This window comes from Anomalospiza imberbis, chromosome 6 (assembly GCF_031753505.1).
Source record: "Anomalospiza imberbis isolate Cuckoo-Finch-1a 21T00152 chromosome 6, ASM3175350v1, whole genome shotgun sequence".
Taxonomy (NCBI): domain Eukaryota; kingdom Metazoa; phylum Chordata; class Aves; order Passeriformes; family Viduidae; genus Anomalospiza; species Anomalospiza imberbis.
In genome coordinates, this window is record NC_089686.1 from 11112875 (window position 1) to 11125511 (window position 12637).

A 12637-nucleotide genomic window follows, 5' to 3' on the forward strand; every position below is an offset into this window, starting at 1 on the left:
GACATGTTCAAAAAAATAATAATAAAAACACTAGAGAGAAAACCTAAGTATGAGAAAATCTAACTTAGTATGATCAAAGTGCAAATTTGCAACTATATTTTCAGGAAAATTACCTGCCACTTAAGTGACAACAGCTTTAAATCTCTACCTTCTTGGGGATGTAATCCAAAACTCAAGCAATTAAGTTCCATCAACATATTTTAACCAAGTATTTATTATAAATGCCTGAACTGACAGGTGCCCAACTACTCTAGGTATGTTGCTCTTAAACTTTGACTTGACTATCTTACGATAATCTTAGTCTTAACTTTGTTCATGATTAATAATTTACCCAACTTGCTTACCAAGCAAACCATGAACACTCAAAACACCATTCTGTGATTCTATGATTTTTAAATATAAAAGCTGTAAGCAATATTTAGTATCATCACTGACAAGACAACTCTGAGAAATAAGTGCTTCTTTCATGTACATATTATTTAATCCTGAAAGCAGACATTATGTCCTAAATGAAGCCTTGGTTAATATATACAGATTTTAAAAAACAAGATGTCAAAAAGTCTCATGTGACAATTTTAAGGGGATTTAAAGCATTTAAATTTGAAAGGACCAGCATCTTTTGAAGAGGAACTTAGTATTTTGCTGATGCCTGAGCTAAGTTTAGTAAGAAAGTTGTAATCACATACTAATTTGGGATCAAAGAAGGAAACAAACTCGGTTACATATTAGTTCTAGATTCTACTAGGAAATATGCAACATCCTTTCTGATATGCAACATCCTTTCTTTCTGGAAGAAAGCTAAGTAAACAAGATCGCATACAGTACAAATGATAGAATGCCTGACATTTGCTATCTTACTAAATATGAAAAGCTACAGCCAGAAGAGAACTCTTGCTCAGGTGGATAATTCCATTTGTTTCAAGAAATCCAGTTTCCATTTTACAGTGAAAACGGTCATAATCTAATAATGTGCGCTTTTGTTAGCAGCAATTTTTAAATTGATCTACTGATTAAACAGATTCGTTCTTACCTACTTGATATTGGGTGTAATGATACAAACCACTAGATACTATAGAGGACAGTTAAAATTATTAATCTCTGCAATTATGTGCGGCCAGACCAAAGCCTGATTTTGTCAAAGGTTGGCAGACATGAACAGGATCTGATTTAAAAGCTCTGCACCAATAGGTAGCTGTGTGTCAGAAATCTGTGTTCCATCATAACATCCATCTCTCAACAGAGCACAGTTCAGGCAAGCTAATTTCTGACTAAACAGCTTGTGGATCCACCATCTCCTATCTGCTCAGCCAGAATAAAATAAGCAGAATAAAATCTGTCTCTTTGTAAGACCTATACTATTAATGTTGTTTTAATTAGTTTTGGATATTCTGAACAAATGCTGGAAAAAACTAAATTTGATAGATCAAAATGGTTAAATATTTGACTCAAATATAAACAATTACAAATAAATACTTTGTTCCCCAAACCTCCTTAACAGTCTACAGATGCAAGGTATATTAATAGTTGAAAATATGTAATAATAGCAAGATAAACTTACCGGTTCTGTAAGTGTGCTGTCCTTTTCTAAAAACTGAACTACACAGTATGCCAGCTACAGTAAAAGAAAAAGAGTTTTATTAATTCTCACTATGAAACTGAACACATTTTGAAGTCACTAGCGTAAGTCAAGAATAATTTTGAATGCTTCAAAAAAATACAAGTTTTTTCTGTAATTTAAAATTTAAAAACCTCTTTGGCAGACAACTTAAACAGAAGGGTAAATAGGCTTTAGCAATTCTTTCCAACCTTTGCAAGTTTGATCACTGCTCATCTCACAGACTGTTTAACCTTCTTCCTAAAGTCTCTCCATTTACTGAAGTTCAGCTGATAACCCAATTCCTTTCCCTTTTTTGATGATTACTTCCAGGAATGCCCCATGGTAATTTGAAGAATGTGCTGAGATGACTACAGCTGCTGTTCTTCCGTATTCTAAAGTAAATTTGATTTAACACAAAAATTAACTTTCTCCATGTATGTCCTTAGCAGCAAATCCTTTTCTCTGCCACTGTTTCAACGTGAATTTTTATGCAGCTACTCTGGTGTTTCACACTCTAAACTCACTTGAAGTACTTTTCCATTTCATTCAGTAGGACACGTAGGGGAGGCATCCCTTTGTCAGTACCCTGCTTTTACTAATGTTGAACAGCAATGCAAGTCAGCTGAAGGTTTTGGAGAATTAGTTTGTGATTTAAGGGGAACAGATAAAGAACCAATATGTCTCAGGTCAATAGAAAAGTTGATGATTACAGATATCCGTTCTAACTGAGATACAAAAGGTCTTGCTGGTCACACTCCAACATGTTTTGTTCATGGCATTAGAAAATCAAAAATAAATTTTGAAATGGGAGACATTTTATTCTGTTACTTCAACAGCAACTGATGGAAGCCACTGAAGACAAGATCCAAAGCAAATGCTTATAAGCATCTCTCATTGCTAGAGAATTGTAATTCTAGAAAAGGTATTCTTAAAAATACTAGTCGATTTTATTTGAATAAATGGTACTTAGAATTCCAGAGTACTCAAACTACACAGTAAATATGGAATTTTCAAACTAAAAAACCCAAAAGTTGTGTAACAATCTCCCACAGAAAATTTCAGTATGTCATGACAATACTCTATTTTCTTTCACACTGTATGATTTCTCACTCCTCTAGAAATTCTGAATGGAACTAAATTTAGCACAGACAAAATATGGATGGATTAAAAGCACGATACAACTCAGAAGCCCCGTTTTTTCTGTGTACTTCTAAAAGGATCCATTGAATTAAATAATGATGTCCTTGTAAATTCCCAATTCCTTTCAAAACACCAACAAACTGAATTCAGCTGAATTGCTTCATGTAATTTAAAATAAAGTGTTTATAGATGACATTCATTAAAACTATACTTTTCTGTAATTTTTCATGTCTAAACATTACAGACAAGAAGATAAACAAAAAATCCTGTGTGGATAAATACTAAGAACTCCCACATTAACCAACTACTATATATGTTTCAACTATAAACACTACAGTACTTGTAAAAAGGGTATTATTGTGTGCACACATGTTTAATTTTTCTATCAACAAGTGAAGCATTATAGGCATATGTGTTAAGTAATTTCCCCCAGGCCAGTTAGCAAGGACGCTTCAGCGATTAGAACTGAATTTACAGCAGACTTACTCAAGTCCCCCAACCTCTTCAAGCAAGCTTACTTAAACACTAGTATGAAAAACACCAAGTAAAATTTACCTGTGGATGGTAGACACTGAGTGATTTCACTTTGTGCAATGGTAACAAAACCTTCAATAGGAATATTTTGTGCTCTTCTTTTAATGGTAAGGCAAATCCATTGATTATGCTGCCAGGGAAAGAAATTTAAAGGAAAGATCAGTAGTGATATAGAAGTTTGCACTAATGTACATGATATACAAAAATCTTGGGCTTGTTTTCTAATATTTACAAATGAATAGAATAGTCAAATCAATCTCTGTCTATACCTTAACCAAGTTTTTTCAGAAGTTTTAAATTCTTCTTCCAAGCTGCACACAACTATACCTACAGTTCAGACTTCACCCTGCACTGTGAACTACTCACTGTTTCAAAGCTTTGAATACACATCACTCCCAGCTTCTTCGTGGTTAACATTAACAATTAAAACATTAACAAGTGAAACAGAGACTGGATGTAGAAGAGGTAATCCAGAACAGCAGACAAGTCAAAACATGACTTCTACTTAACTATTAGTACTTCTGCAAGGCCCTAGAGTACAGCCAAAGAGCGTATCCCAGCACAAGATATCCCAGTTACAGCCGAGTGCAGATGTAGCGCAGTACTGGGTCAATGGCACCTTTACCAAAATCCACAGCAGCAGAACAAGCTCTGTGTCAACAACATGCTCGGTGAAAATTCTTAATGGACTGGATGAATAACCAATACAGAACACTTCCAGCACAGAAGCCTCATGAAGCTACTAGAAATTTTGATTTGGAATCCTGAGGGGGTAAAAAATCCCCAAACCAATCCGACAATGTCACTTTCAAATTTGCAATACTTAAAGCCAACCTAACAAAACCAAGAATGAAAAAGCTGGTGACTCAGTAACAGTTTAGAAGATTTAGCTCCATGTTCTAGTACTTAAACTTCATAGTTTTCATTGTGAGTTTTGATGAGCGTTACTTGAGTATAGTGAGTTGAAGTAATGATGGACATGTCTTTAATCACTGAACATTTAACTGAAAATTAAAGAACCATTCTGGGTAGGCATATAGACCTAGGAAATTTTAAAACATCTTTCCAATTTCAACAGCCTTCTGGGCTGCATTAGAAACAGCACTGCATTAGAAACAGCACTGCCAGTAAGCTGAGGTGATTCAGTGATCCTCCACCTCTGCTCAGCCCTAATGAGACATCTGGTGTTTGTGTGCAGGACAAGGATGCAGATGTACTGGAAGGAGTCCAGTAAAGTGCAATGAAGAGGCTGGAGCATCTGACATACACAGAGAGGCTGAAAAAGCTGTTTAGTTTGAAGGAGAGAGGGCTCAGGGGGATCTCACCCATGTGTGCAAATACATGAAGGGATGGTGTGAAGAGTCAAACTCTTCTTAGTGATGTGCATTGAAAGGGCAAGAGACAAACTGAAAGATGGGACATTTAATTCAAGGACAAGAAAAAAACCCTTTTTATTGTGAGTGTGGTCAAATGTGGGAACCCACTGCCCAGAAAGATTGTGGAGGTCTTCATCCCTGGAGAGATACAAAGCCTGACCAGACACAACCCTGAGCAACGTGCTCCTACTCATCTGTTACTTTCATGTGCAAAGACATGGACATACCATAATGTAATCTAATTGAGCTTTTGCAGTGTATTGTATAAAAAATTGCCAAAGGCTTGCACATGGATTACGGAAATCAGTTAATAAAAAACTCACTAGTTTCAATGAGGCTATCAGCTTTAAATTGTAAAATTTTAGTGTCAAAGGCTCACAGACACGTCACTGAAGACTTAAGAAATTATGGGATTAGCAAAATAAGGTTTCTGAAGTTTCATAATCTGTGCTTCCTTTGTTCACCGCTATATGTTCAGTGAAGTATTTTTAATAAATTTCAACTCACTACATTTTACTGGTAGTTGCTTTACAACTAATGTTAATTACAAGGATCTTAAGCAGAAAATAAGACCTGAAAAACAGGATTACAAAAATTGTCATTTCCCAAAACATTGCCACAAGGTTCAAGTTTCTCCTGTGTTTCTATAACCTTACACAAAAGCCCCTTTATTTTTGAAGTCTACTCTTAAAACCAAATGAGTTTAATTAAACAAAACCTACAACTTACCTTCCCAGTATTTCCAGTAATTCTGCTATGCCATTGTGATGTTCTGTTTCATAAATAAATCTAAATAAATGAAACATTTTATTGGTTTACTGCTGAAGAGAGATACAAATCTAATACCAAGATTCCCATCTATCATTACAGGTAGCCTTGACCCCAAATATTTCAATCCCTCAGTAAAAGGAAAGCAGAGAGACATAGTGTCAAAGAAACTTTGTGGAAACAAAAATCAGTAGCACACCCAGCTGCTTTCAAGCTTCACACCTGCTTGCTCTTTTCTCCCACATTTAACAAAGCAGCCTACACTCAAGCTTTTCCCAATACTCATATTTCATGCTATTTTAATAATGCAAAACTGAACACAGCAAATAACACTTTAAACATTAAAATAACACAAGAGTATCTGGCATAATTAAACACCATGACTCAACCTGCTATAGCAAATGCAAGCACAAGGTGTTCAAACAGTTACTGCTTCTGGATGTAAAAAGCTTTTTGGTATTACAGATCTCTGTGCACACAAAAGGCTTGTAATAAACAAAGAAGTCACTTTTCCCTGAATCTTCTTTAGAAGAGCACTGTAATTTACCAGGCAGTCACCTTTCAGCCTCCTTCACACGAGAGTACATTTATTGACAAAGTTCTATGCACGGCTTCAGGTAATTTGCAGAGTTATAAACATTTACACTTAGGAGAAAAAAAATTCCACTAATTTGAAAGCATTTTTTAAATTTGAAAATTTGTCATAGGCTGACATATTAAAAGCTACTTTTAATCCAGAATATTTGAAGCGACAGTTTTTAGTTCTTAAAGACCCTTTCCATATAATTCAGGACAGAATTCCATGCAAAATTAAACACACTGATGCGAAGAGGTTTAGATTGACATACAGGTTTCATGTTAAAAAAAAAAAAGTATTTTACTTTAGGGAAAAAAAAAAGAAAAAATTCAAACAGGCATCACAATCTTGCATTCACACTGGATGGAACAGCAGTAAAAACACATTTCCAAAGACCTTTGGTAACACAGTGGTTTGTATCAGTGATAATACTACATTCTACAGCACCAACAAAATATTTCACAAGAGCTCAACTACACATGTCAATTCTGAGGAAAGAAAAAGCAACAGACATGCTCCTTTAAGCAAATTACAGATCTCTCAGTCATTCAATTTTAGCCCACTTTCTGCATTATAAAGAACTACACCTTATTAAGGCATTATTGTAATACAAACACTACTACCCCCCCCCCAAAAAAAGCCTCCCACAAAGATATCAAACCACCCACTAAATCACACACTAACTCAAATTTCAGCTGCCAGATATATGCCATAGGCAACACTAGCCTCATTTAAATCCAGATTTAAATCCCAGAGTGGTGTTATTATTAGATGTAGCAATATTGAATATAAACATATTAAGAATTTTAAATATTGCTAGCAGTGTCTTGGAGTGTTTTAATTGCATACCTGATCACATGTACCATAATACAAAGATGCTGACATACCTATAAAATATATTATTAATTTGTTTCCGGATGTAAGCTCTTAAGCCTAAGAATTTCCCATATATTCTGTGTAGAGTTGTTTTAAGAAAATCTCTTTCACGAGGATCTTCACTGTCAAAGAGCTCTAAAAGCTGAAAAGAGGGAAAAAAGATGCATTTTAACTAAATCTAATGCATTGTAAAAATAATTTAGAGCTTGAAGTTAAAAAAAAATCTTTTTTTACCTCACCTGTAATACGAACTTCTGATCAATATATTTCTTAGCTATATTAGGTTGAAAATCTGGAGATTCTAAAAACCTTAAGAAAAATTCATAAACAAGCTGGAAAAAATAAACAACAAAAAAATCCAGTATTAGTCTTTTAAACAAGAACCATTTTATAAGCATCACATTACTAAAATTGCTGATTAGTTGCTCAGAGGTGAAAAATGTTTTTAGTTATATTTATCTATATAACACACAGTAAAAGCTTTACTCTTGCTCTCCTGACAAATTACAAGAACTTGAAGTTATTTAAACTGCTGAGCTGCATCTCTACACTTTACTCAAGTGACACACAGTTATCTAATATTTATCATGCCCAGAAGTCCATGTTCTAAGAAGTCTCTGTTCTCCTCTGTTTGTCACAGTACCTCTGAAAGCTAAAGCTGTGCCAGAGCCAGATCAAAGCATTCATAGTGACAAATAGAAGCTCATTTAAAAGTTCAGCAGTTACATCTCTACCACAAGAAACAATGAGCCTTTAACCTGTAACAACTGATTTTAAAAAAATATATTTTCAGTTTTAATTCAAGAAACATATTTTAAAAATTACATAGAAAAGTAATTGTTTTGAGATAAACACATAACCTAAACAATTTAGAATAGAATAGCTCAATGAATTTCATGTCAAAATTCTGTTACAGACTGTGATGTCTCAGCCTCCATGAAGTACCTGTAGATGAGGCCATGCAGCTTCTAAGGTTGGTTCATCTTCCTCTGGATCAAATTCTGCTCCCGTTGGATTGGAAGATGGTGGTAATGTTCGAAACATATTAACTGCAAACTGAAATTACACATGCCTTTAAGAACTCTGAAACAACTGAATGGCTAAAAAAATATTCATGACTAAAAAAAGGATTCCAAGACTAAGAATTCTTTACATTAACATTTGCAAAAATACAAGCTGTATAATGCAGTATTTTAAACAGTGGGGGACATTCATACCTCCTTAAATAGTTTTAACTGCACTTTTCTATACAGTAAGTACTCTTTGAAACACAAAAGTACTGTCAGGATGTGTTTTGTGAGGATACTGCTCTCACCTCTCTACACACAGACATGTATGTAAGCAAAACTATGTAAATGGTTTACACAAACATTTTTATATATACACACTTTATAAGGCCTTGCAGCAACCTGCAAAAGTGTAAGTCAGAAGTAGAGATGCAAACTAAAGATAACTCACATCTGATCTTCTCTGTAAAATACTAGTTTCATTTCACATAGTGGCTACACACATATGGGAACACTTCAAATTCCACAACACCAACCTCCCCAGTGGTATTTCTCTTAAACCATGTCCATATACTTGACATTACACAGTACTGAGGGGGGAGAACTGCATATTCTAGTCCTTTTAATATTTAAATTCTGAACCCCCTGAAAAACATTTAGTATCTTCATGGAAGTGGACCAGTCTACAAACATGAATTACTTTTCAAGTTGTTGATACACGTGTATTTTAGTGCTTCCAAATGCTTGTCTACATACAAGGGCCAAGGAGCATGTGTATGTGCTGTCCTGCCATCTCACATCTGGCAGATGGCTGAGCAGACAGTGGGAGGCAGTATCAAACTGCATCAGCTAAATCTGCAAGGCTTACATTATACTCCCATGAGGGAAAAGTCATCCTGATGCTCTGTTTTTCTGCATAATATTCCTTCATTCAAGGAACTGAGACATAGGTCTGATACACACCGAGACTGACATGTCAGAGTAAGTACTACTGCAGAGAGTTAAAACTAAAACTGATATATCTTTATGTTCCCCTTTTTAAAAGCATGGACATCAAGTGATTAACCACCTCTGACTTTTGTTTAAAATATATGGTGAGAATTTGCAAACAAATTTTTTGAAAACAAATCCAGGAAGACTAGACTTGAAATTTAAAACTTGCTAAGGTTGTTAAACAAATGGAAGAATAAGCTTATCTAAAGAATTCTTAAAGTCTCAGGCTCTCACTATAAAAAAGAACGTCTGGGTCATGTCAGGTGTTAGGAACAACATTTTGTACTTTGTATTTTTGAAAACAGAAAATAGATTTAAAACCTAGACAGTATTTTTTCCATGAGAAATGGAACCAGTAAAGTCTGATGTGATCTGTTTAACATTTTATATCCTTGACCAACAAAATACAAAACTGTCAAATAGAGCTGCAGGATCTTGCATTGAAAGAACAAACCTGAAGCTCTCCTGTCTCCTGTCTCCTTTGTCTCCCCTACTGAGGTTTGGGAAAATTTACAATGAATTAGTATCAGTGAGTCCTTTACCCATCAAATGCCTAATCTTTTTTCTAACTTCTCATCTTTTGACCAGACAAGATACAATCTGCAAAGCCTAAGGCAAATTTCCCACAGAAGTACAAATAAACACAGCATAACTGAAAAACATTCCCCTCCCCAGCTCCTCTTCCCACCAACAAAATTCCACAAGCCCCCCAAAACTTATGAAATTAGTCTTTATGCACACTGGCCTAGTGTGCCAAAATTCTGTCAGAGCTGCCAGCACTAACAACACTTGACTTCAAAGGACCTAACAGGAGGATGGGAGATAAAAAAAGAAAACAACCCACATTTTTATCAGTTCAGGGACTCTTGCTGCAATGGCAGTCATGAACCCTGCTTTTCTTCATACAATATGAGAATATTTTCAAGCAAGTAGGCATCAGAGATACTACCCATTTTCTCCTCCCTTCTGCTGAGTAGCCTGAGTGAAGCTTGATGTGAACAGCTCTGAATGAAGAGGCACCTAAACTGAAAGTCTGCGCCTTCTGTATTCATATGAAGAAAGCCAACCTTATAGTTAATAGAGCAACAAGCAGCACACTTCTATTCACAGCAGTCCCTCTTATTCTAGAGCAAAGAGAGAGAACACCATACCTAAAATGCCTCTTTGAACACAAAAACAAAAAAGCCAACCAAACAAAAAACCCAACAAAACCTCGAGATTGCATAGGTGTAACTGAGTATGTAGTTTTAACAATGCATGTAAAGTTGCACTGAAAACCATGTCAGTTGCTGAATAAAATTAGATCCGCTCCTATATATAGTATCAATTTAAAAAAAAATAGTACTACCCTATGTGCTAATGCACAACAGAATATTCTCATAAAACCTTGCTTTCTCCTAAAGCCAAGCTAAAAAAAAAACCAAAATTATTTTCTAAGTAAGAATCTGCAATGGATGCTTTTCATCACAAAACCCTGAATACATCATGTACATTTACAAAATTTACTCAGACATTTCCCTACACATTTTACAGTTCTGAGAAGAGGCACTTAACTATATTACACCTAGGAGATGGAACTTGTATTAACAAGCAGTTAATAAAACATTTCCTTTTTCAGCACAGCTTTGCTTAGAAATATTAAATGAATTTGAAGGACATATCAGCTGGCTCTTTGAGGAAGAAAGGGAAAATACTCTTGAATCCACTCTGAAAGAAGAACATTAAATCCATTTTAGAAATTAATGTCTCATACTTTTGAAAAAAAGACTTAGGCTTAACATTAAATAAGCTAAGCCACTAGATGAATATATAGCTTAAAGAAAAGATCTTACTATAATTTAGTCCAGGACACCTAATGTGAAAAAAAAAAAAAAAAGAAGAAGGGTGGATAGACATGACATGAGCATTAAGACTATAAAGAATAAAGAAGAATGATATTATAAGGTAAATGTTTATTTTGTCAGAGAGAAAGACTGTTTGAAGCTATGGAAAAGGAAACAGTATTTTATTTCTGGTAAACAGATAACCAGTGAAATTCACTGCCCTAAGTGGTTGCCCTAAATAATAATTTAGTAACACCAACCATAACTTGGACACACACACACACATATATAGCAAGTACACATGTAAATGCACAAACAAGTAACCTCCAAGCTGTGAAGTCTGGCAGAATGGCATAGCAAAATCCCAGTTTTCCTGCCAACTCCACAAGCTTTCCAAACTGAGAACCATTCTCAAATCTGAGTATTTCTTGATCCTCATAGCTTTATTGAAAATTCCTTACTAATATAATTCAGTGGCACTAGCAGCACATAACTTCCAACTTAAAACTTGGACAAGTTTTAAAGTACATGAAGACATTACATTTATTTTCCTTAAAAGCCCCACAATCAATTCACATATATGTCTAGAATTCAGCAAATTTACATGACAATCTACATATACATGCCTGAACGAAAGATCATAACACTACTGGAGAAAGAATACAGTTGTTTCAACAAATGACCAAAGGAAAAAAAACCACTTATCTCAATTTAACTTCAAAATACCAGTCCAGGTGCCTTCACTGACATGTCTCTCACAGTGCTGTGTAAAACCCATGCAAGGAAACCCCATACCCTTTAGACCCTTGCAGACAAAAAGCATTTTGAAGTCACCAAAAGCATTTTTGAACACTGCATGCTACCAGCAACACACTGGCAACCAAAATAGCAGCCAAATTCTGCTGCAAGATTTCAGTTCAACTGACCAAAGTGCAGACTTGGTTACCATTGGGTACATCTGAAAACAAACCAAGCATACATTCTCCTTAGGCAAATGTACTCTGGCCATAACTGGTGGAGGAAGGTAATGCAGGCATAGAAAGCACAAGCGATGAACTATGGGCAGTTAAGAACTCTTGCACAGAGCAAGCACCAATGTCTGACACTGGTATTCCAGAACTCATCATGAACTCCACTTTACCCAAAGAAAATCTCAGCAAGCTTATTCTCTTTCATATCCCTCCTTTCAACAGTGTCAAGTACTCCCAAACAAGGAATCAATTAGGAAAAAAAAAACAAACCAGAGATATAAATAAGTTATCAAAACATGGGAAAAGCCATAATCCCACATCTCATTAATCATCCTCAATGCTTTGGGTACATGTTTGACATCCAGAGTTATGTGTAATCCTCATATATTCAGAAGTTCTCATGAAAATAACTTCTGTCTCAGTAAACACTTATGGCTGATTTAGATAACAATCTTCATCATAAACTATGTCCTACATGTTATAAATCCTGAGAATCTTTGAAGAAGCTTCAAAGTCTCTGATCTGCAGGAGAATCACTAAATTTGACTAAGTTCACATTCATGTTAAAGAAGCACTGTTTTCTCAACCCACCGAAAATTCACCCTAAATATAAAGCCTTGGGAAAAACCATCCTGTTACACACAGCCAAGAGCTTTTTGTAGGCTTATGAGTTAGGAATTTCAAAATAAGCCTTCTGTTCTCAGGGTGTTGCAGACAACAGCCACAGACCTTGACCCAACTGCTAACTCCAAGCCACTGGTGTCTGCTCACCACCGTGATGAGAGCTGAAAGGCTGCTGTAATTTCGTGGTCTCCTCCTCTGGAGAGGACTTGCACAGACCAGAAAAATAAGCTTAGTCTAGCTAGCCAGGAGTTGGATATTGAGAAGGGAGGAGCAATGCAGGTTTGAATGGCTCACATAACTTGCTCCAGCAGAAACCTCATCTGCCACCCTGTGTGCTTAATAAAGTCTGAC

The 12637-nt window shown here is 35.5% G+C and overlaps 1 protein-coding gene across 2 annotated transcripts in view; it reads right to left on the minus strand.

Moving 5' to 3' along the window:
- Positions 1–12637, minus strand: part of PPP2R5C (protein phosphatase 2 regulatory subunit B'gamma) — a 73782-nt gene that overhangs the window by 12819 nt on the left and 48326 nt on the right. For both annotated transcript variants that reach the window (XM_068192375.1, XM_068192377.1), the window contains exons 5-10: positions 7814–7924; positions 7108–7200; positions 6880–7010; positions 5377–5436; positions 3293–3401; positions 1559–1612 (exon numbers count right to left, since the gene is read on the minus strand). In XM_068192375.1, the coding sequence (XP_068048476.1) occupies positions 1559–1612; positions 3293–3401; positions 5377–5436; positions 6880–7010; positions 7108–7200; positions 7814–7924 (558 nt within the window). The remainder of the gene's footprint in view (positions 1–1558; positions 1613–3292; positions 3402–5376; positions 5437–6879; positions 7011–7107; positions 7201–7813; positions 7925–12637) is intronic.